Source organism: Sorex araneus, chromosome 3 (assembly GCF_027595985.1).
Source record: "Sorex araneus isolate mSorAra2 chromosome 3, mSorAra2.pri, whole genome shotgun sequence".
In the NCBI taxonomy this organism is placed as follows: Eukaryota; Metazoa; Chordata; class Mammalia; order Eulipotyphla; family Soricidae; genus Sorex; species Sorex araneus.
This window is the reverse complement of record NC_073304.1, coordinates 82648908-82674035: the sequence shown is the minus strand read 5'-3', so window position 1 is coordinate 82674035 and position 25128 is coordinate 82648908. Positions and strand designations below refer to the sequence as shown.

At 41.4% G+C, this 25128-nt stretch overlaps 1 protein-coding gene across 7 annotated transcripts in view; it reads left to right on the top strand.

Moving 5' to 3' along the window:
- Window positions 1–25128, top strand: part of MEIS2 (Meis homeobox 2) — a 228871-nt gene that overhangs the window by 48278 nt on the left and 155465 nt on the right. For all 7 annotated transcript variants that reach the window (XM_055131979.1, XM_055131977.1, XM_055131978.1 and 4 more), the window contains exon 8: window positions 24676–24821. In XM_055131979.1, the coding sequence (XP_054987954.1) occupies window positions 24676–24821 (146 nt within the window). The remainder of the gene's footprint in view (window positions 1–24675; window positions 24822–25128) is intronic.

The following is a 25128-nucleotide window of genomic DNA, read 5'->3' as shown; positions in this document are numbered from 1 at the left end:
AAGACAAAGCTTACACTCCTAGTAACTGGGACCGTTGATTTATGAAATCACTGATGACAAACTTTTGTCTTGCCTCATATCTGGACATTGAGCAAGGGAGCATAATTATTAACCCCCATTTTTGTTTTTGCGTGTTGCCGCAAACTACTGTTGGTTATTTAAATATAGTTAAGTACTTATTAATTTCTTAAAAAGTGTCCTCTTAATTTTTAAAATGATTTTTACAGAAGATTTTGACATTTTTTATTACATTCATTTTGTATTTGTGATTTCTTTCTTTTAATCCTTAAAATGTGGGATTTTCCTTTTGAAAGAAGTTCCCTGAAAAAGGGATGCCTCTGCTTCCATCAGAAATGCAAGAAATCAACATTATTTCTTGCAGGCAGCTATCTTTCCCCATAATGACCTAGCAAAAGTGGTGAGATCTTGACCCAAGCGATCCATAGAACCTTTTGCTGCAGAACGTGGTGCCCACTGCTGTCCTCATTGTTTCTAAACTAAAGAATGGAGGGAGGAGAGAGAAACACATTTTTTTCTGGGAAATAAAGCAGAAATGCAAAGTTTGTTTCCCAGTGAGGAAGAGCTTTGTTACCCGTGATTGCCCAGATCACATGATACAACCTTTTGACAACTGAGTATCTGCTGGAGCAGTCTGTGAGAGATGACCTTTTGACCTAGGAAGGAATGCTGTGAAGGTGGGGAATGTACTGAGCGCTGTCCCAGGAAGAGAACCCGGGTAACAGTCGCAGCCACCCTGCTCTCGGAATCCCAACTTGGTTTTTGCTTTGATTTGGTATTAGAGGATTCTCAACTTGAAGGCTTCTGCTGCAATTATTCCAGGTCTTTACAATAGCTCCCACCACCTAAAGTAAGAGAGTTCCTGTGTTTGTTTATGTTGGAAGTGACATGAGAAATCGGTCATGTTCTTTCTGCCAGAAAAGTATCTGGATCAGGATACGTATCTCTGAACCTGTTATCATGCAGGGAACGAAGCCTTAGGTGTGTGGGGGTGCCAGGTGGGTGCCAGGAGGAAGGCAGAGAGAGAGAGAGAGAGAGAGAGAGAGAGAGAGAGAGAGAGAGAGAGAGAGAGAGAGAGAGAGAGAGAGAGGAGAGAGAGAGAGAGAGAGAGAGAGAGAGAGAGAGAGAGAGAGAGAGAGAGAGAGAGAGAGAGAGAGAGAGAGAGGGAGGATCAGGCCATTGCTCTAAAAGCATTCCCAGTAGCAATGATCTGTGTAGAAACAGAAATCCATTGTGCAGGGCTGTAATCTGAGAAACTTTCTGTTACCCCGCTTGTTCTCCTCACCAACATCGATCCCTGCTACATGTGACCCTTTGAAAAGGAGCATCGTGTTGGTGATTCCTCTTATTACTAAATACCATTGTGTTTAGAATGGCCATTTATATATAGTTACAGTCCACGCCCGGTCGCTTAATAGCATACCCTTACTCCAGGCCACCTGACCAGCGCTGGGCACCAACCTTGGCCTCTTAATACTTTCTGTACTCTGTCTTCTTCTGTCATGCCTTGAAGCCGCCCCCCCTCCCATGCAAATGAAGTAGGGAGCTTAGCATTGCCCCAAATAGGGTAGCACCAATTCTGTGGGTTCCCGGAGTGGGGGATGGGGGGGTTGGATAGAGCACCAAAAAAGCCTGGTAAAGCCTTGAAGAAAATAGGTTACTTTATTATTTTTCCCCCAGTTTCACAATATGTCTGCATGCTTTAGCACGGATTTCTCAGCTAGTTGAGTCCCAGGAGGCCCCACTGAGCCCTGTACTGCTGAGAGAGTTACAGCTGTATGAAATAAGGGCGGGGGTGGGGGGGATGTAGTTTGTACGAATTGTTCTTTACCTTGGTTTGGGTTCAGAATGGCAGCTGCACTCCGACTTTGTGTGTGACAGCACAAAGGCCAGCAAAACTGAAAAGCAAGTCAGCAAGTAGAGAGACAAAAGCAACCATCAGCTAATACAGCTCCACATGGCCTGACTAATTTATGAGAAAAAAACTGTTCTGTTCATTGGATCAGCACTCTGAGGAGGCAGGTGGGATTGTAGGAAGTTTTCATTGACTCTCCTGAGCCAACTAAGGACGCCACGAGAGATTCTCCTCAGTTTGAACTTTATCAGGGTCTACGCTTAATCAATAGAGTATTGGAAAAAGAATTAATTACTAAAGCAGAATAAAACAGCTGCATTTTAAACTAAGGATCCATCAATTCAGTAATCTTCCAGTTACAGGCTAGGTGCCGTGAGGATTTGACTCTATGTAATGAGGAACCCGGGGAGTTTCCTCATGAACAGGCTGGGAATTCACATTAGCCTATTTCAGCTATTTGTCATTAGTACAACTCATTTCTCCTCTCCTGCATTACAATTTGTATTTTATGAACTGTGGAACCCGCGAATTTCCCACATTCCTGGGAAGGGAGAGCGCTTTAAGGCAGAAATCATTGTCACCCGGAGAAAGAGTCTTAACCTTGCCCCGGCCTCTTTATTCTGCGAGCCGGGGCGGGAGCGGGTCCGAGCCGGACCCGCGCCTTTGTGCTGCAGGTGGGGGTCAGGGCCCCTCCTGTGGAAGACGCGCGGGTGTGAACTGCAGCCTGGAAATGTTTCATCTATAATTTCCATAATGCTGGATTTCAAGGAGGGCTGAGGAGGGTTCTGGGAGATGAATTAGGTTTTTAGTGAGCTCATTAGGAAGCCAAACAGAGTTGCGACGGCAAGGCGGTGAGCGGGGCTGTAATCAGTTCTGCTCGCTTTGTTTCTTGCCTTCGGGACATTTCTGGAAAACTTGGTGGCGGGGCCGCTGCGCCGGTGCTGAGCGGAGCCTGCTGTCCCGGTGGCTGACTTGTTGATTTGTAAACCTCTTAATTCATTTTTTTTGTTCAATTTAATCTTTTCTTTCTGAAGGAAAATGAGTTGAATGTTAGCCCTCTTTGCACTATTCACCTCTTAAATTATGCTCATTTTGAAGAGCTTGTTATGCCTGAATAAACATGAAATGACTTGGCATTTTCCCATCAGAGGCACACCCATTTTAACACCATGTATTTACCATTCCTGGAAATGTCTCATTAACTTCTGAAAATCTGCGAGCATGATATTTTGGGCTACTGTAACACACCTCTTGGCAGTCACAGAAGGCAGTTTGGTTAATGCCTCATAATATCCATTTTTATTCTCAACATGAAGAAAGACTCTCTATAGAAAATTGATGCAGTTTGCTCTGCTAATTTTCATGCTCATTCCAATTAATTTAACATGACCCAGATTTTCTTCCTCGGGCTCATCCTGACTAATTAGTAAAGCAACACCTAGAACAAGTTATGTTTAATAACATTGAGGAACACTAGTTGTGAGTGATTTTGATGCTAATAAAGATATTCACTGATGGGACAGATATTTTATGTCAATTATGGTATGTAATTTAGAAGTCCCAGTGTGCTGGTTGCAGTATAGAAAGGCTAGGCAATCACTGCGAGAGATGGTGGAGTTTTTTAAGACCTCCACAGTACTTGAATAACCCAGGGACCAGTGACCTTACCATCATCGTTGCTATGATTATGATTCTGCTTATGATTATTTTGATACCGCTAGCAAGATTCTCCACTGATTCCATGGTAATGAAAGAGGTGGAGTTAGAGCTTTACGAACCTGACCCAGAGCTGCTAGACTGGGCATTCGGTACTTACTGAACCTTAGCAAGAGAAGAAAAGCCATCACTGCCATCCGAAAGCAGCATTTGTTCAAGGGAAGGGCTGTCGTCTCCACCTCTGTGGTTGGGTTCTTTTATCACCGTTTTGTCAGTGAGATGAATCAATTTCAGCGCTGCCAGAGAGGGTGCCGGTGGTGCTCAGACTGTGGCTAGGGTGGAATGTTTCCCAGGTCCAGCCCTGTGGAGGAGGGGAGGAGGGGAGAGCTCTCTACTTCCTTTCAAGGAGAACAGATGAAGGCAAACCTGGAGTGAAGAAAACCACAGGGAGAGTGAGTACAGCACATATGTATTTCCTTTGTTGTCTGCTTTTTTTTTTCTTTTTGGGTCACACCTGGCGATGCACCAGGGTTACTCCTGAGCCTCTGCACTCAGGAATTATTCCTGGCGGTGCTCAGGAGACCATATGGGATGCTGGGAATTGAACCTGGGTCGGCAGCGTGCAAGGGAAACACCCTACCCGATGTGCTCTCTCTCTAGCCCCTGTTGTTTGTTTGCTTTTTGAGCCACACCCCAGAGGTGCTCAGGGCTGCTCCTCCTTGGCCATGTGGTGCTAGGAGTCAAACCTGGGTTTCAGGCATGTAAAGCAGGTTCTCAGCCCTTGGTTTACTCTTCCTGGCCTCTACGGATTGCCATTTTCACATTTCTTCAGTATCTGCTCTGTTAGGGTTGGAAATATAGGGGGACTTGAAAAAACAAAGATCCAGCACCTTTCTCAGGAGACTTATGGCTATGATAAAATGTCATAGCTATTGTGCAGCACAAATATTTTGTGTTTTTAAAAAAATGAAGTGGTTTGGGGGTGGTGAGAGGGATACTGGCATCATTGGTGGAGGAGAATGGGCACTGGTGGAGGGGTGAGTAAATGATCACTGTGTGACTGAAATGCAAACATGAAAGTTCATAACTTTGTAACTGTACATCACAGTGATTCACTAATAAAAATTTTTAAAAAAGGGAAGTTGTGATTATGCAGTAGAGTTATAGACATATTGCTAAGTTTCATGAGGATCAAAAGTTGTGGTTTTTGTTTTTTATTTTGGACCACACCTAGCTATGTTCAGGGCTTCCTCCTGGCTCAGGGACACAGGACACAGGACACACAGGGACCATATGTGGTGTGGGCATTGAACCCTACCAGTTGCATGCAAGGCAATCCCCTTACCCATTGTACTTTCTCTCTCATCTCCCAAATTCTGACTAAATGGGTTCTGATGTCACAAGGATGCTCATCACTAGAAGCAGTCAGTTCCTCTCAGAGTTTTAAGTGCATGAATGTGAAATCCATCTTTGCTTCTTATTACTCTGTGACCTCCGACAAATTGTTCAACATCTCTGATCCTTGGTTTCTTCATATATAGAAAAAGAAAATCAACTTTAAAAGGATAGTGAGAATTAAATGAAGTAATTTATGTAAAACACTTTGCAGTGTGTCTGGAAGAGAGTAAGTGCTTAATAAATAACTTTATTATTATTATTATTAATGCTGCTCTGGTTATTATAGGAAACTGAAAATTTCTCTAGGGACACATAATAGAATATACTGTAATCATTTCGCAATGCTAATTACTATTGTTGAAGTTTGAAATTAGAATTGACAAGAAGAGTTCTTTCCTCTGAATAGTAGGGACAGGCTTTTTCCTATATTCCAATTTATAAACACAGCAGTCTCCCTTTTTCTAATTGTTGGCACAGTTTTTAGTATGTAACATCACTGGCTTCTCCTAAGCTAAGCCTTCCATTATTAGTATCTATTTTCACTGTATCTTTTCATTGACTTAGTACAAAAAGAGAAAATAATTGGAAAGGATCTGTAAGAATGAGGTGAGACATATTATGAAAAACATCGAATTGAAAAATAGAAGTGAAAGAAACAGCCATATTGTGATTGGTGGTAAAACTGGACCACTGCTTTATGAAATTGCCATTTGGGTAGGTTAAAATAATAAGATATTTGCAATTTTAGATGGTTTAGACTAAGAATAGCCAGAGACCTTAAGTAATGGAAAATGCTTCAGGCAATCAGAAAAATATACACCTACTTGCTTTATCTGTTAAATGGGGATAATGGTATGTGTTCCTACACTTTTACTGTGATGCTCGAGAGTTGTAAAACTTATTCAAAAGCTGAAAAATCACTATGTGTTCCTGATTCTAAAACACTAGTCTCACAGTACCCAGATCTGACCATCATTTCCCTAACATTTTGTGATTTACTTAGAGAGGTGGTCAACTTTCGGTCTGGATAATACAGTAAATCTAGAAAAACCAGATGTTCTAGTTGGGAATTCTCGGGATCTAAAAATCTATTTTTACACTTGGCTCTGTGGTACAATGGATAGCGCATTGGACTTGTAGACCAAAAATCTGTTTTTGATTCTTTTAACATTTCTGGTAATTAAAATAATGCAGCCCTTTGGGGAAATTTTGATTCACTTAAAAATCTTTGCATTTGGGGGACAGAGAGATAGTACAGGGGTTAAGGCACTTACCTTGGAGTTGTAGGGACCAACTCTAGTATAATCCGCAGCACCTTCAGAAGTAACCCCTGAACACCATTAGGGCCAGCTGTGAATTAGAATGACCCCTTCCCCCAAAAAAAAACTTTGAATTTTCATGTGAAGTAAGCCTCCTCGGGATATAAATTGGTGAGGATATCACCACCAGTTTTAGTCGATCTGCTTGATGTAAATGGGACAGTTATGTTTAACTGTGCTGAGACCCTCTCTTAGGAATAGTTTCACAATTATGAGACAAAGTTTGCTCCCCCACCCTTCCGTGATTACTGACTGGTGGTAGAAACTGTGTTGTACTGGGTCAGCAGTGAATTCCTCACTCAAATGGTGTTGAGTCAGCTGGTTTTTAATTTGTTATCTTCTCAAGAGTGCATTCACCGACTTTATCACTGAGAAGAATGACTCCCCAGCCTAGTGTGATCAAGATCCGGAAATTCGTTGTATCAGCATATTAAGGCTGGACTGCTCGTTGATTGGTAGCTCTGAGATCTGATCTTACAGTGCAGATGTCAGTTCTCTCATAGGCTGGTTCACCACAGGTCTTTGTGTAAACAGAGGGGGAGAACACGCTTTCTCCTTCTTTCCCTCCTCTGCCACCAAAGGAACAACTTTATACTTTTCCTTTCAAACTAGGATCTTTAAAGCTGCTGTTTTACCAGTTTGCAGAGCCTGAATAAATTTCCCACTAGTGCCTCTGAAATTATCTTTCTTCATGACAAAGTATGGGGACATCCTGTGGCAAATTATTAGTTACCTGACTTTCTACCCCTCATCTTTCTAGAATCAGACAGATACAATCAACTGTGGTAAACAGTGTGACCTCTTGCCTTTGTGCCTGCTTCACACACACACACACACATATACATATGTATCATATATATGGTACATATATATATATGATAAATATAGGAGGAGATTTCTAAGCAGGATGAAGGGACCACTCCTGATGGTACTTAATCCTGGTGGTACTCAGGCCACCAGGATCCCTCTAGTAATACTGGGGGACCATATGGTGCCAGGGATTGAATGCCAGGCATGTACTCCTACCTGTTGAATTATCTCCTGGGCCCTGTGCTGCCTTTTTGAAGTATGAGTTCTGGAGGACTAAGGAATAAATTTTTTTTTCTTAAGGAAATGTGTTATTCAGCCAGTGGTGATGCAATTTGTACTCTCTGCCATGTGATGGAGTCATTACAAAGAAAGGAAAGGATGGGCCAGACAAAAGTACAGCAGGTTCAGCATTTTCCTTGCACTCAGGAATCATTCCTGGCTGACTGGGAGGACTATTTGTGGAACTGGGGATCAAACTTGGGTCAGCTCTGTGCAAGGCAAATGTGTTGAGAGCAAGGTGTAATGCATTAAGTTAACTTGCTTCTTGATCAGTGTAAAACACCTGATGCAGAGGGACTTAATAAATAATATCTCTTACACTTATTTCATTTTCACAATTAGTCTGTTAGGTTTGTATCATTCTTCCATTTTACAGTAGAGAAAATTGAGGTTCAGAGGATTAATTTTTTGCTCAAAGCTGTACTCAATCAGTAAAAAAGAATCCTGGAAACTGAGAATAAGATCCGTTTTATTCTACAGTTTATGCTTCTTCCATAATAACACATTCTCTGGCCCTGCCAGGGTATATGCCTTCCTAGCAGGTGAAGGAAGGGTCAGTAGGGGGCCAATAAATGTGTCAGAAGTAAGGCTCCAGTGCACAAATGAAGCAGTACTTATATCCAAAGAAACAGTATCAAGTCAGAAAATCAGAGAAAAACAGGTGAGCCAACTAGTATAGTATTATCTGAATGGGAATCTCTGCTGAAATTTTCTTTTTCTTCAGTACCTATGTTAGAAGTTAATGCTGTATGAAACAGCAACTCTGTGGCCACATAGAGATACATTTTAGAGATCATGCCTTGCATGTGACTTGGTTAGGTCCCCAGCTCCCCATCTGGTCCTCTGGGCCCCCTAGGAGTGATTCCTGAGCACAGAACCAGGAGTAAGCCCTAAGCACCATCTGGCATGACATAAAGACAAACAAACAAAACGTATTTTAAATAATTTGAGAGTTATCCATCATGATTCATGTAATAATGAAAAATTTGGCACATACTACACCCATGATGTCATGCATAATTCTAAGAGTGATATGAAAATAAGTTTTAAAATAGGGTTCCTGATCAGAGAAGCTCATGTAGAGGAAATGTGAAAGAAATGTGTACCTAGGTTTTCTGGAGTTACTTTAGAAGTAAGCTTTGAATGGTGTAAACTAAATTTTTGAACTAGGATTCTGCTATAATATAGTAGAATTGAGAGATGATTGCTTTCAGTATTAATGTTAATCTGCTTTCTCTAATAGCACTGTAGCACTGTCATCCCGTTGTTCATCAATTTGCTCAAGCGGGCACCAGTAATGTCTCCACTGTGAGTCTTGTTGTTACTGTTTTTGGCATATGGAATATGCCACAGGTAGCTTGTCAGGCTCTGCCATGCTGTCGGGATACACTTGGCAGCTTGCTGGGCTCTTCGAGAGGGGTGGAGGAATGGAACCCGGGCCAGCCGCGTGCAAGGCAAATGCTCTACCCGCTGTGCTATCGCTCCAGTCCCTGCTTTCTATAACACATCTTATAATATAAACAATATAAAGCCTACTCTGAATGTTTTATTGTTTTGTTTGTTTTGTTTTGGGGCATACCCAACTATGCTCAAGACCTACTCCTTGCTTTATGCTCATGGGTCACTGCTAATAGGTCTTGGGACACCATATGAGGTACCAGGGATGAAACCTGGGTTGGCAGTATGCAAGGCAAGCCACGTGCCTGCCCTGCTGTCTCTCCAGACACTGTTCTGAATGTCTAAAATACAGATATGTGTCCATATACTAGATGCTGAGATGACATTAATGGGTGTCCTCAAAATAGTTTTGAAGAAATTCAGGAAAGATGAATACCTTCAAACTCAGCTCCTTGATTTTAATATTTCTCCTAGTATGTTTTTTGTGTGTGGAGGGGGGGAGAAAAATGTGTTCATTAAAAACAATAATAATGTTCTTGAGATAGTATACATTCTTATAAATTATTTAAAGTATGTAATTAATTGAGTTTTGGTGTATCCAAAAGCCTGTACAACTATTGAACTGTGTGGACAATTTTATCACTCCTAAAACAACTCTATACCTATTAGCATTTATTTTTCATTTAAAGCTTCCTCCCCTCCCCCCATTGGTGGTGCTGAGGGCTTACTCTCTGCTCAGGTGTCACTCTTGGTAGTGATGCTGGGGAACTATACTTGTTGCGAGGGATTGAACCCAGGTCAGCCTCATGCAAGGCAAGTACCTTATTGATGGTCTCTCTCCAGACCCTTAAAGCAACTTTTAAGAATTTCTATCCTGTAGTTCTTCGTAACATAATTTGATATAGCTTAGACTATTAAGGAGTCATATTGTTTCCTTTAGGACTATTACATATGTGTTGTAGAATTCCATTTCTGTTACATTACAAAACATACCTCCTTGTTATCAAAGCACAGTAGTAGATTTATTTGAAGCAATTATAAGTGGGATGCCTAAATGCATAATAGCTGCTTTTAAAATGTTAGCAATTTAGTTTATAATTTTCTTGGGCAAAAACTCAAAGTTTTTGCTAGGAGACCCTGTTGTGTATAAATGTTCTTTGAAAAATGTACAAAATATAATTTTCTCATACTTCCAAATACACTTCAGTTTCTATGTGTTAATGGTTTCAAAATTATTTCTTAAAACTGGTTATCCAATTCATAAGTACTTTTGGTTTTTCTTCCTATAAGAAGTTAAGACTAGCATCCAATAGAGATGGCTATTCTTTCTCCTAGGAAAAGTGTTTCTTTCTGTATTTAACTATCATTGGAAAGTTGCAATTTTATTGAACACTACATTATTTTCATTTTCATTGAAAAATTAAATTAATCCTCTTTTTGTTTTTGTTGTTTTCTGCCATTTGAAATGGTATCTACCAATATAAATTTCCAGGGAGATAACATTAATTCAAATTGATGAGCTGTTTTGTATTATAAAAACATACTGTTCCAATTTTTGCTTTAGAGCACATACATGATAATGAAGTAAGAATCCCCAAAATGGAATGAAATAATTACTGCTACAAATAGAATTCTTCTCTTTTCTTATTTTTCCTTACAAATTTTATTATTGGTTGACATTTGAAGTTTTATTTCATATTAAATTATACTAAAATACTTAATAAGGTAAAATTCTATAGTTAATGATAAATGAGTCTATTACTACTGATAACATACTGGGCATAGAGGTTTGATATAGTTAATACATGCTTGGAGGCAGAGTAATTATATCCTACTTTTAGTATAAAATAGTCAAAGTCCATTTATATAAATGGCCTTTCACTAGAAATTTTTCCATATATCAAGGCGATATCTTTCCTTGAAAGACCTGTTGATTCAGAGATGTTAGCCAGCTATCTTTACTAAAACACTTCACAATGCTAAAAATAGTCCACTTCAGTTAAATATGGATATTTTTAAAAATGAAAATCCCAGTTAGACTGCAACAGAAGGACATTTTGTGTGACAATATTTTGCATGATTAAAAATTTAAACAGAATAACAGCTATTTATATTTACAGTTACATGAGAGTAATTACTAAAGCAGACAAAATACTTAGAGCATAATTTAATAATGTTTTCCTCTAGCAAAGGTGCCAAAATTGTTATTTGCATAATTTTCACAATTTGTACTGAAACATAGCTAAGTGAAATTGAGAAGACATCTCTCTCAACCACCTTTTTTCTTTTGTTGGAGATGCGGGGAAGTGGCTTGCTTGTCAGAACTACTCATTTTTGTAGTAGAACCACTCGATTAAAATCATGAACCCCGTGTCCCACCATCAGGTGAAATAGATGTGTTCCTTTCAGACTTTCTCTTTTAGGACCCTTCAATGACCAGCCTTAGCCCAACTTCAAGGCTCCTCATTATAACATTTACTGGTTCAAAGATTATCCTTCTGAGAGGAGAATTCTGGGCTGTTGGTAACTTGATCAGCTTGGTCTTCTCTTGGTCTCCCTCTGGTTCTTTGTATAGCAGGGGAGATGATGGTATCTGGCACATTCCTAGGATGACTTGGAGATAGCAGCCTTCTGTGTTTAGGGCTGAAAGATTGTGAACTCTGTTAGCTGAAATGCCACGCTAGGGAGGTAAGCAGAACATTAAAAAAGCTTTAGCTATAGGTAGTGGAGTGCCAGTAGAGTCAAATTTGAGAGCTGGGACTTCAGTGGACATTTGTCCCTGCTTTCTACCTTAATAAAATCTGAGTGTTAACTGTGAAAAGGGCATTTGAGAGATCACTAAAAATGAATCATTAGAGTGCCCAGAAGAGCTTTATTATGATATACTGTGAATAACTTCAAAACCTACTCTGTACATTTATATGTGTGTATCAGGTAACCACACAAGTATGTTCTTTTATCCTCCACGGCAGAGATTGATCTGAATTACAATGGCAGAAGAAATACCCTTTTCTACCTGACTTAGTCAATACCATTTGGAAAACTATGCAGGAGGTTAGGAGAATAGGTATCCTTCTTGGAAATACCAAAAAAGTTCTTCAAGTGAAATGACATATCTTGTATTTCCAATAAAAATAATGTATTTCATGTATATTTCACATTTATATCTATTTCAAAATGAGAGTAACCAATTTAAATGAAGCATAGATTAAGAGTATTGGAAACGTTCAGTCACTTCTGCTACACAGGATTAGAGGGTTCTAGTCAATAAACAAAGCCATTTTATGGCTCCCCACGGGTAATTTGAGGGGACTGATTTGGTCAAGGACCAGTATGAGGATGTTTCTGTTCAACAGTTAACAGGATTCAACATGATATGGAAAATACAGGCGTGCAAAACTATACTACGGCACTCACGTTGCCAGCTAAAGCCTAAAACACAGCCACATTTACATATGTGTCCATCTGTCTGTTTTTACACTTTATTTTTCCAACCAGTGGGTGAGGTGGTTTTCATCCAAGCTGCAGTCTGAATTTTTTTTCACCCACGACTTTCCATTATATCATATAGATGCATATTTTAAAGTGCGTGTTATTTGTCTCTGGACACACATTCGCACAGCTTTGGCTGGGTTTTCATTTCTTTTCTGGAAGGTTCCCTCGGCTTCCTGGGCCTCTGTCTTGCAGCTGCCTGCTCAGGCCAGGTTGCCCCAGAATCTCTCCGTTCAGAAGCTGTCTGTTGTTCTTCTCCAGGTTGCAGAAATCCGCCCCCCCCCATGGCAGGCCGGTAACTGGCTGCCCTGGTCACAATCTGGGGTCCAGCCGGTGAGAATGGAAGTACTTGGGTCTCTTCAGTGGAGAGCCTGTGTAAATCCTGTGTAAATAGAGGGAGGAAAACAAAGAGGGAGCCCCTGCCGCTCTGAGCATTTGGAGCCATTTGGGGCTGAATTTGCTAAATGCTGCTTATACCGCCTGAAAAGTTGAAGAGAAAAGGAGCATAAAATCTCCCTTTTTCGCCCCTTTCTCCTTGGACCCCGGGGGGAGGGTGTTCAGGACCAGGGAAGCCTGAGGTAAGCCTACGCCTATGAAGGCTTGTTTTTTTCAGTGCTCTTTTGAGTGTGAAAATAGGTGGCCTGGGTCACTGTCCTCTCTTTAATGTCGGAAAACCCACACAGTTAGTAAATGTTGCATGTAAACGAAAGCATTTCAACGCTTCTCCTTCCCTCTCTGCGAGTGGGCCACGCACTAGTCACTTGAAAAATCACAGAAAAAAAAAATTTTTTTTTTTTACTTTAACATGTCCAGACAGTTAAGCACAGCAGGAGAGTGAAAGAGATCAGTAATTAGCAGGTCTCACTGCTGGCCCCTCACCCTACCTCTTGCCCCTCCTATTCCTCACATTTCTGGATCTGCTGCTTCCCCTCCCCCCTCCCCCCAGTCTGATCTGATGTTGAAAAAAAGGTAAATTGTGTGTGGTGGGGAGTGGGGGAGCGGCGGGGGGAGCAAGGGGAGCTGTACTTTAAGGCTGGTTCTTGGAAAGCCAAGTTTTGCAAGGCTGTAGCCTAAAACAGAACTAGGCAAAGGCAGCCTCTTCTCTTTTGCATCTCATTAAAAACCCTGATGCAGGTTTCTCAGTGGGATGTCCTAAATTAAACTCCTGGAAGGTAGTCCCTGAAAGAAAATATCTTTTGACTCTTAGTACATTTTAATCCTGTTTTCAAAGCACTATATTAAGCAGGGAAAACGCATAAGGAAATGATGACAGAAAATAAGTTCACAAAAGAACCTTGCCTTGCAGTGCCATGGCTACATGAGATTTCATTTTTCACTGTGATGTTTCCAAGTCATCTGAACAGCCTGGGCAAGGCACAGCCTGCTCCCTCCAGCACTTTCTTCCCCACTGGAATAGGGAAGGGCAGGTTTGAGATAGAGCAGTGTTTTCATAAGCATGATATGGCATATGTCTCCGTTACGGTAAGGACCGTATCTGAGGAAGGCGATGCTCATATGCAAACAGGAAAATTCTGGGCATGCATGGTGCTCTCATTGCCCAAAGGACAGGGTAAGGGGAATGAAAAGCCTGAGATGTCTCTGAAGGGTACTAGAACAGGTGACAAGTTCCAGGGAATCTCCCTCATGTGGACTATCTTCAAAGCACAGTACCTTTTCACTGGAACCTAATAATATGTCTAATGCTCTTGTACCAGTTTTTAATTCTACGAACATTTGAATGCTGACATTGTGTCAGAACTTAAGAATCGGAAATGCATGAGATATCTGTGCCTTGCAAAAATGTTTATGATCAAGCAAGGAAAATTAGTAAACAGGCAAATTGCCAAACAAAGTCAGTAGAAGGAGGCAAAAAAACTGCTGAAGATAGAATGTGTTAGTATATTGACATTTTTAACATGAGCCTGAGGAAGTTTTATAAAGGAGCTTCCTTTTATACTGGGATTTGAAGGTTGAATAGGAGTTTTGTGGTCAAATAATAATGATGATACTAATAATATAAAAGAATAATGAAAAAAACGGGAAGATGTATGATGGTGAGGGGAGAGAAAAAAAACAAGAGAAAGGGCATGCCACAGGTCAAAGGGAAAGGCCTAAAGGCTTGGAATCTTGAAAAGATCCCTTTGCTCAAAAAAAAAAATCTTTAAAATTCAAATGATGTCTAGTCCGGAGCCCAATAACTCCATTCAGAAAAGACATTGCACTCCTATGTTCATTGAAAAACTATTCTCAATCACCAAAATGTGAAAGTGATTCAAGTATCCCGGAACAGATGACCAGATAAAGAAGTTGTGGTACATATACACAGTGGAATACTACTCAGCTCTAATGAAAATATGAAATTATGCAGTTTACTGCTTTGTAGATGGATCATGCTGAGTGAATTTAGTTAGAGGAGAGGGCCAGATACAGAATAATCTATTTCATATATGGAATATAAAGAAGTATCACTGGGGCCGGAGCGATAGCACAGCGGGTAGGGCGTTTGCCTTGCACGTGGCCGACCCGGGTTCGATTCCCAGTATCCCATATGGTCCCCTGAGCAGCGCCAGAAGTAATTCCTGAGTGCAGAGCCAGGAGTAACCCCTGTGCATTGCCGGGTGTGACCTAAAAAGCAAAAAAAAAAAGAAGTATCACTGTATCACTGTCATCTCGTTGTTCATCGATTTGCTCGAGCGGGCACCAGTATCGTCTTCATTGTAAGACTTGTTGTTACTGTAAGACTTGTTGTTACTGGTTTTGGCATATCGAATACACCAGCGGGCGGGATACTCTTGGTAGCTTGCCAGGCTCTCCGAGAGGGACGAAGGAATGGCACCCGGGTTGACTGCGAGCAAGGCAAACGCCTTACCTGCTGTGCTATCGCTCTGACATAAAGAAGTATAGTAAGGAATATTAAGTACCCAAGGGCAACAGAAACTGAAACTGAGAACTGGTTTTCAGTAGGAAGCAGACAACAGAAGGGATGGGAGTTAGCGGGGGTGAGGAGTAGGGGGGCTAGGGTAGGGCAGGGGGTAGACACTGGGACAGTGGTGGAGGGAAGTGGACACTCTGGTGGAGAGTGTGGCGCTAGAATGTTTTATTTCATGAAACCCTGCCGAAACAGTATTATAAATCAGTGTCTAAAATAATGCAAAATAAAAATTTTAACAGATGCTCTCATTTGAAAATAAATTTTCATTTAAATTTTAAATCTAGAGGAAACAACAGTGACCCTATAAACAATGCATATATCTCTTTAGTATACAGAAATTTATTTCTTTTTGTTTCACATTTTTTTTTTCTTTTTGGGTCACACCCAGCAATGCACAGGGGTTACTCCTGGCTCATGCACTCAGGAATTACTCCTGGCAGTGCTCGGGGGACCATATGGGATGCTGGGAATCAAACTCAGGTCGACCACGTGCAGGGCCCTACCCGCTGTGCTATCGCTCCAGCCCCTCACATTTGCTTTTATTTTTAAAGGTTTCCAATTCTATTTTGAGGCCAGTGGCTTAATCCTGATTCTGAGCTCAGGGATCACTCCTGGCAGTCTCAGAGGAACGTGCAGCAAGCAAGGCAAGCATCATTTCCGATGTACTATGGCTCTGGCCCCACATATTTACTTTTAAATGTGCTTTACTCAGTATGTCTTTGGAACCTCAGCAGAGATCCCCAAGGGCTTCCTCTGAGGCTTTGTATCTTGAGCGGTGAAGGCTGTTTCAGAATCTAGCTCCACTTTTATATCTTCTCTTTCTCGCAGTTACGGAGAGGCTAGAGGAAGGCTTCGCACAACCAGCACCACTCTGTCACTTACTGTGTGACCTTTGACTAGTTACTTTATTTTCTGATTCTTGGATTTTCTTATCTGTCTTATGTAGAATGGAGTTGATAATAGATTTTTCATTCATTTGTTGTGAGGATTAAATGAGGATTGGAACATTGCAAGTGCCCAAGGAAAGTTACTTGTGATAATGATGATAATGAAAGTGTTAAGAGTATTGATAAAGAAGAGGAATCTGTATTTTGGAGATAGAGAAGTGGTGCAGGAAACGGATTACCATATTTAACATTAAATTGAAACCTAACAATCTAGTAAATTTGTGTAGGTGTCTGCATGTGATTTATGTCAATACAGACAAAATATGCAGCTTACTTACAAATACGTTTGGATACTTGTGTACAATTGATGAATTATTTTTACGAATCACAAAATCCCCGTTAATCGTCGATTTCTCGAGTGGGCTCAGTAACCTCTCCATTCGTCCTTTCCCTGAGATCTTAGAAGTCTCTCTCGGCTCGGCCCTCTCAACGACGTCTCATTTCCCAGAATTATTTTAGAAGAATATATATGTTTATCATTGCATACATAAATAGCTATACGGTCATAAATATACTAAATTCCTCAAAATAGATTGTCTGAAAGATACATATACATATATGAATTTAGTGTAGGAACATTCCCTGTAGCACTGTTGTCCCATTGTTCATCGATTTGCTCGAGCGGACACCAGTAATGTCTCCATTGTGAGACTTGTTACAGTTTTTGGCATATCAAATACACTACGGGTAGCTTGCTAGGCTCTGCCGTGTGGGTGGGATACTCTCCATAGCTTGCCAGGCTCTCCAAGAGAGACGGAGAATCGAACCCGGGTCAGTCGTGTGCAAGGCAAACAGATTACCCGCTGTGCTGTTGTTCTAGCCCCATAGGAACATTCATAATATGAAAATGATAATTGTAGTGGGTTAAAAAAATAGAAAGAAAAAAGTCATGTTATTTTAGAAAGGTATTTTTTTTAACTTAGCATTTATTACTTTTTGTTTGTTTTAGCTTGGGGCCACACCCAGTGGTGCTCAAGGCTTGCTCCTGCCTTTGTGCTCATGGATCATTCCTGGTGGTGCTGAGAATTGAACTGGGTTCCCACATGCATAGGAAACCCCTTAACCCCCTGTACTATCTCTCTGGTCCCTTTGCATGTATTTTGTATGAATGTATCTCATTGTTAAACTTGGTCTAAAACTCACTGAGGAATAAATAATGCACTACTGACTTGCCCAAAAGAAAATACAAAGGCTATTAACCAAAATACATACTCATTTGTCCTAATTATTTCTCTGAAGATCCATGCCTGAGAGACCACTTTTATATCTCTGTTATTTGGCAGTGTGCCAGATGTGATAGAAACTTCATCCTATCCTTAAAAATTGACTTTGAGGCAGGAGATTTCAGTTCTGGGAAGGGTTAATAGTGTAGCACAGTACTGGCAGTATGCCCCTGAGATCCTGACTCACAGGTTCTGAAGTATTTGTCGCATTGTAGGGCTACAAAGGTCAATTTGGTGCTGTCCATTTGGACTATAATGCACCCATTATAAAAACCCTGAATCTCAAAGACTCTTGCTGCATTAAATATATCTAAAGCCCTTGGAAGCACAAGCTTTCTTGGTGACAAAAATTTTTCACTTTTCTGTTCAAACTTGAACAGCCCATGCCAGCTCCAGCTCATTCCAACCCCAGTGCCCTGGATTGCGTCTCACCTCTGTACTGAGACATTTACCTGAGCAAGCCTTGCTTGTATCTATCACTGATACCACTGTCACTGTATCACCGTCATCCCTTGCTCATCGATCTACTCAAGCGGGCACCAATAACGTCTCTATTGTGAGACTTGTCACTGTTTTTGGCATATCGAATACGCCACGGGAAGCTTGCCAGGCTCTGCCGTGCGGGCAGGATACTCTCAGTAGCTTGCCGGGCTCTCTGAGAGGGGCAGAGGAATTGAACCCCTGTTGGCAAATGCTCTACCTGCTGGGCTGTCGCTCCAGCCCACACTGATAACATAGTTTGAAAAATAAAAGAGAACTTATAAAATGAATGTGAGAATACCCATGTCAGAAATGTGAACTTGAAGTTTCCATGCCTGGACTCTGTGCCTTAACCGTTGTAGCCAGGGAATCTGGGGTAAGGATTTAGCCTCTTGGCCTCAGCTTCTTCTGTGATAGCCATCTGAGTTTTTCATGGGGGTGGTATAGGGATACAAGGAGTTAGAATAAGTAGCAGGATAAACTCAGATCCTCTTGGTTGTTGCGGGGTTGTTGGCATTTGTGGCTTAAATGCCATGTCCTGGAGGTAGCAGATTCATCATAGCACGTCATCACTGTTTGTTTCATTTTGTTATTCAAAGTCAAGCAATTGATGTCTAAAATATAGACAGATTTTTGGCTAAATGGAGTAAGACATTATGCCAATGAAATGAGCTAATGTCCTTTTACCTGGGTTGTTCTTCTGATCAAACATTTCACGGAACGGGAATTTCTGCTTTAGAACCTTCTGAGAGTTTTCCCATAGTCTGATTATATCCTGCTTTGATTTACTACCTACATGGGGCTGGATATGGATTTTGACTATGCCCAGACACCCATGCTAGATTAAGAGTTAGCCTCCTGCAACAAGGCTCTCTCAGTATTGCTCCTTTCGGTGGGTGTAGGTGAGGGCTGCTTTCCAGAGCACTGCCCTGCTGTGAGCATAGTCTGCTAAGCTATGGAAAGTATGTGTGACTTCCTCCAGAGCCTTGGTGTAAATCCAGCTGGAGATGCTCTCAAAATACTTCAGAGTCTTAAACATGGAGGAGGACTCGGAGATTAGATTCAGGCTTTCAGTCTGTAACCACCCGGGGAAGAGGAGGAGGGGATCTTGAGGTTTCTCAAACTTGAGTGACATCAGAATCCCCTGGGGTGCTTTGTGCCACTCAGATTGTTAGGCTCTCTCCCCGAAGAATCAAATTCAGTGAGTACAAGAATTTTCGTTTCCTCGAGGATGCTAACTAATGTTGTTACATTTGGAGAGTCAGTGTTCCAGAACACGTTTCTTCCCGTTTAACCCTCATCACCACAAGATTAGGATGAGGCTGCAGTTGGTCGGTACTTAGGATGGAGCCATCAGGCTGTCTTATTCCCCAGATCGCATCTGACTTCAAGTTAGAAGACCTTCTACTTTGGTGAATTCCAGTTCAAGAACCATTGCTAGGATTGCACCAGGAAACCCAGAGAACTGACTTCAAATTTAAGTTCCTTGACTCTGCCCTGGAAATATTTGCATTCAGTAAATCCTGGATGAGGCCTACTGACCTGTGTTTTGAAGAGTTTTCCCTATAGATTTCATCTACTTCAGAGTTATCTGCCCTCAGGCCTTGACTATTTCTTCCCATGATCACACATAGTACATCCTGGGAATGCACAGCTAGTTTGAGTATCTGCTCAAAAGCTCAAAAGTTAGACTGTGCCCTATGTCATGGGATTAGCACCCTTTAAAAAAGAAGCATGCATGGTATTTTCATTTGTTTAGCTCTTCATCATTGGCAATACTGGCGGAATGGCTTGTTGTTCAAGCTCCAGAAAGTTCCTAATAGAAATTTTTTGTTTTCCTTTGGGGGCACCTAGGGGGCGGGATGTTCAGTGGTTACTCCCTGCTCTGTGTTTGGAGGTCACTCCTGGTGGTGCTCAGAGGATCCTGAGTTGCTAGAGATTCAACTCTGACCTTCTTCATACAGAGCCTGTGCTCAGTTCATTTGTCCATGGTGATATCGTTCCTGTCTCCTACTGTAAATTTTGTTTGTTTTTGTGTCACACTTCACTATGCTAAGGACTTACTCCTGGCTCAGTGCTCATGATTAAGTCCTGAGGATATGTGGTGTAAGGGATCAAACCCTGATTGGCTGTGTGCAAGACAAGTGCCCTACATTTGGAGAGTCAGTGTTACAAGTTACAAGTGCTGTACATCCGTCTCCCCACCCACCCCATGGGAACTTTATGAGAAAGTTCCCTGACTAGAACTGTTACAGTATTTTTGTTTGCCTCCTTCCCATGCATCTGTTTTGATTTTTTGTTTGGGGGGCCACACCGTACAAACAAACTTCCTCCTGGCTCTGTCTATAGGAGTCAGTCCTGGCTTACTCTTGGCTCTGTGCTCAGGGATCATTCCTGGCAGAGACTCAGGGGCCCCAGAAATCAAACCTAGATTCACTGAATGTAAGAGAGATGCCATATCGGTTGTACTATCTCTGCAGCCTCTTCCTCTACATCTGCTGATGTTGTGATAACCAGGGACTATACACATGTTTAGTTGTGGTGCCTGTACACTCAGTTGTTACGCTCACAGAGAACTGTCTTTGTTTAGTTGTGGTTTGTCCGTGTGCTTACAGTCATAATTTTAGCATATGCTGCATCGTAGTACATTCTTGGGTCTCTTTAGTTGGAATTCTTCTCAAAAAACATACCTTGCAAAAAATAAAAATAAAAAATAAAACATACCTTGCTTGTGTGTATGGCCAGAAACCATGTGTGTGCACTGCCGGGGATGGAAAACCGCAGAGATGCGAGGCCCAAAGAGCAGAGCTGCTTGGGATTGAGCTTGGTGCTTGCAGCAACACTAGGGCTCAAACTCATGACCTCAAGCTTGCAAGGTAAATGCTTTAGACACTGAGCTCTTCTCTCCCTATTCTGACATTTTGTTGTTTTGGAGTCAAACCCAGTAATGCTCAGCAGTTATTCCTGGTTCTACACTCAGGAATTATTCCTGGCAGTGCTTGGGGGACCATGTGGGGTGTCAGGGACTGAACCTGGTTGGCTGCATGCAAGGCAAGTGCACTAGCTTCTATACTATCTCTCCAGCACCCCTAGTCTGCCATTTTAATTATTATTTATTTGTTGTTCTTTTAATTTGAGATTTTGGTTTCTTTGGTCACATCTGGCAGTGCTCAGGAGCTACTCCTGGTGGGAATCAAGTGGGGTTGGCCACATGCAAAGCAAATGTCTCACCCCTATGTTATTTCTCTAGCCTCTGACATGGGACATTTTCCGAAATGATTTTATGACTCATCACTGCAGAAGAACAAGCCCTCGTCTCTTAGGAATTAATTGTCCTGAGTGCAGTTATCCAAAGTGAAGATTGTCACTGGGAGGAAGGCCTCCCTTGAAAAAGCTCATTGATAAGTTTAGTCATTCACTCACAGAGCATCACTGGGGATCCGCTTCAGGTCAGACACAAAGGTGTGCTCTCAGGATAAAAAGATAAATAGTGAACAGTTCTTGCCTCAAGGGTTCTCTACCTTTGAAACCTAACTTCAGATGGCCAGAAGCATACTGCTCTCTCCTAGGCCTTCTTGACACCTGTGCTGGTATATGCACCCTTCTTGACACAGAAAACAATCACTACCAATGATCTTGACATATATACACAGCCTTCAAATGAGAAAACAATGAAGCAACTTTCAAAGTTGCTTCATCTGAAAAATTTTACTTTAGGATGCAAGTCACACAGTTGCCTTTTAAACCATTTCCTGATGTTATTGATAGTTTATTCTGGAATTGGTTTACATTGTATTGGAGGAAAAAGTAATGGTACCTATGAATTTGGAAAAGAAAACCTCTCTCTTTATAGTTATGCAAAAACTAATTTTAAAATATACCATCTAATTATTAATACAAAATCTGTACATTTTCTTTGCAATTATTTGTTACTGTAGATGCAAATTCAAATATTTTATACTATTTATACAAAATGGCCTGCTGTATATTAAAATTCATGTAATGCTCCTCTCTCCCCCAGTTTAAGTCAGTCATCAAAGGATGCTCGATTTGCTTTTTATTTTTTTTCCCTTGAGCTAAATATAGTAAACCACATAGTTTGAGGGTGTTACCAGTCCTCTTTGCTTTTAAGCAAGAGAAAATGCATGGTGCAAATGCTGCCTCTCATTTTTAAGGTCATTGATTGGGTTAAAAAGGCAAGTGCCTTTTCTCGTTGAACTTCCTTCAATTAAGCCATTAACCTCTTAAAATAAGTATATTCAAAAATCTATCAAAAATGTGAAATGAGATTTTAACAAAATCCTGACAATTTCAGCTTAAACATATACACAGAAACCATATGTGCTTAGGAAGAAATATATACACACAGGCATTGTTTACAGCGTGTGTTTTTATATTTGGAAGACATTGAAGGAAGAGCCATTCCATACATACATTATCTGAAATGTACATCCAGCTAGCCCCATGCAACTCACTTTTGGAGACACAGATATCTTTATCCAGGGGAGGGAGACAGACAGACTGACTGACTTCAAACTTGCACTTGCAGTGTGGAGATTTTTTTTTTCCTCATCTCCGGGTACTGCTTTTCAAAATTGCCTCAGGCTACAGAACAGCACCTCAGATCCCCAAGGCCCACTGCCTGGCTCCTAATAGCCACTCTCCATCTGTGTCACATGAGCAGCTGATGAGATCGCGCCAGTGTCTGTGTTTTGGAGAGCACATCCACCCAGGTTAAAATGCTAGGGTTGCCAAGGAGCAGTCAGAAGCCATTAGTGTGGGTGAGAATTTGCCTTGCAGCGGTTCCTTGGCATGGTGGAAAGCATGTACGCATGTCCCTGCCGGAGCTTCTGTGTGTATGTGAACACATGTGCATATGTGCTTGTGTGTGGGCACGCATGTTCCCATGATGTGACTCACTCTAGTAGTATACTTGTGTACAGGGTGGGGGACAGATGAGGACTAGACTTCATATACCTCGTATTCAAAAGTCAAATGTCTTTTTGTTTTCTAGTGCTCAGATTAGTTCGTTTGACTAAGTGGGGGTCCCTCTCACTAATTTCCTTGTTATTATTATTATTATTTTTTTTTACCATAACAGACGGCAAAGAAAAAGAGAACAGCAACTTCGGGGTCATGCTCTAGTGTTTGGGCAGATGGAAGGGAGCTGCTTTGCCTTGGGGCAGGGTGGTTGTAATGAAGTGGCCTGTCAGTCTGTAAATAGTGAGGGTCATCTCTTCCATGTGATGGAGGGTATCGCATTGCAGTGAAAATGGAAATGTCAATAAAATTAATCTGCCAGCTCTTTGCCGTGGCTTTTCTGCTTCTCTGGGCAAAGAAGGTTGAGGGTTTTTTTTTTTTTTTTTTTGGTGAGAAAGGAAAGAAACAGGTACAAGGAGGTCCGCAAAGCTGACCCAGGAGTTAGAAGAGGGGGCCCTTTGGGCAGAATGTCTGCAGTGTAGCCAAGCCAGGAGGAGGGAGGGTCTGGGAATGAACTGGTGGGTCTGTAGCCTTCCCAGGAAGCTCCGGAGCGGCTAGCTCAGGCTACATTGAGCACAGAGTTTATTGTTTTAGGCTTTCTTGGACAAGGTTTTTACTTAGCATGGGATTTATGGCATTTACTGCTAATGAATGTCTATTCTTAAATTACAAAAACCCCCATCTCAGCGCAATTCCCAGATGTCCTTCCAGGACCCTGGCTTCTTAAACACCAGCAGGGAGCATAAACTCTCCACTTCTCTGTTTTCCTCTTTCGTGTGGCTCCAGGCTAATGATGTGCAAGGAAAACACAGCCATCTATAAAGCCCCAGTGCTGTCCCCGTATTCTTCATTTATTTTGCATTTGATTATGCCACAAGTCGGATCTTGTTTCTTTCCTTTTTTAAAGTTATTAGTTCAAATATTAATGTAGGGATATGGCATATATTGCTCCTCTTGATTGATGCCTTCCCAAAAACAGGAAGACGTGCTCGTATGAATTTTAAGAAAGTAGGGGTCCTGCAATGCCTTGCCAGAAGAGTTTTTCAGATACATAATTTAGATGCCCTCCAGGCAGGCTTTCAAGGCATTTTTGCTGGAGGGCAAGAAAAAATAACTATGACTGTTAAAAGTAAATGATTTTTGCTAATGCACAATTAATGCCAGAGAAAAGCATAGAAGAGGAAGATGTTGATAGAAACTTCTGATTAAGTGAACACCCTACCTTGATGTGTATCTTTTTTCCTTTCTTTTTTTTTTTAATGATAATGATCAATGGTGTGGAGAGCTAAAAAGTTTTCATGTCATGCATATGCTGAGTATAGGGTCATCCGAGGCACTCGTCCGAGCACTAGTCTGTGTGTGTGTGTGTGTGTGTGTGTGTGCGTGCACACCCACACACTGGGGAGGTGACAGTTCCAGGAGGGGCTGAGCAGGCAGTGTGTTATGTGCAATGAACAGTGACACAGTTACTGTCACCTATGCAGGCAGCCTAGAATATATAGACTACAGAACATTGAACTTGATTACCCTCCAGTATGTGTTCACTATGGGCATGGGGATGCATTTCCACCGAATGGGTTTTTCTGATGGCGGTTTTCCCACATTGGATTCCATAATTGACAAAGAGCTACTGCACTGTGTCAAGCGCACAATTATAATTGAATTAATGATATGGGCGAGTGTGAGACACACAAAATTAACATTTGAAGAGGCCTGGTTTAATTTTGTCTTTTACATATTTGTGTCTCCAATTATACTTTAATGAAAGAGAATATACCCGCCTAATGGATTTCTTTCAACAAGCTTAGCGGAGCTCATCATTAGCTGCACGTTGTTGTTGGCACCCTTTCTGTGTTTGCTCTAATGTATTTTTATCTTTTTCTCCTAGGGGATGGCTTAGACAACAGTGTAGCTTCACCTGGCACAGGTGACGACGATGATCCAGACAAGGACAAAAAACGCCAGAAGAAAAGAGGCATTTTCCCTAAAGTAGCAACAAATATCATGAGAGCGTGGCTCTTCCAGCATCTCACAGTAAGTGCAGATAAACGATTACCCCCCCCCCAAAAAAAAAGTTTTGTTGCTTTCCGTCCTGTTTGCAAGTATTAAGGAACACACCCCAATTTATTTCATATAGGTGCTGGCTTTCCTTGTCCATATATCTGATGATTAGTTAAGGTTGTCTCAACTCCTATCATCTCAGAGTGCTCTGCAGGAAGTAGGGCATTCCAAGCTCAAGCGTAAACTGTATTCAGAGTGGCCTAGGACAGTGAACAGGATAGATGAGTCAATTTGTAATTTATGCTAAAAGGTATAAGAGCAACTCCACATAAGATAAGGA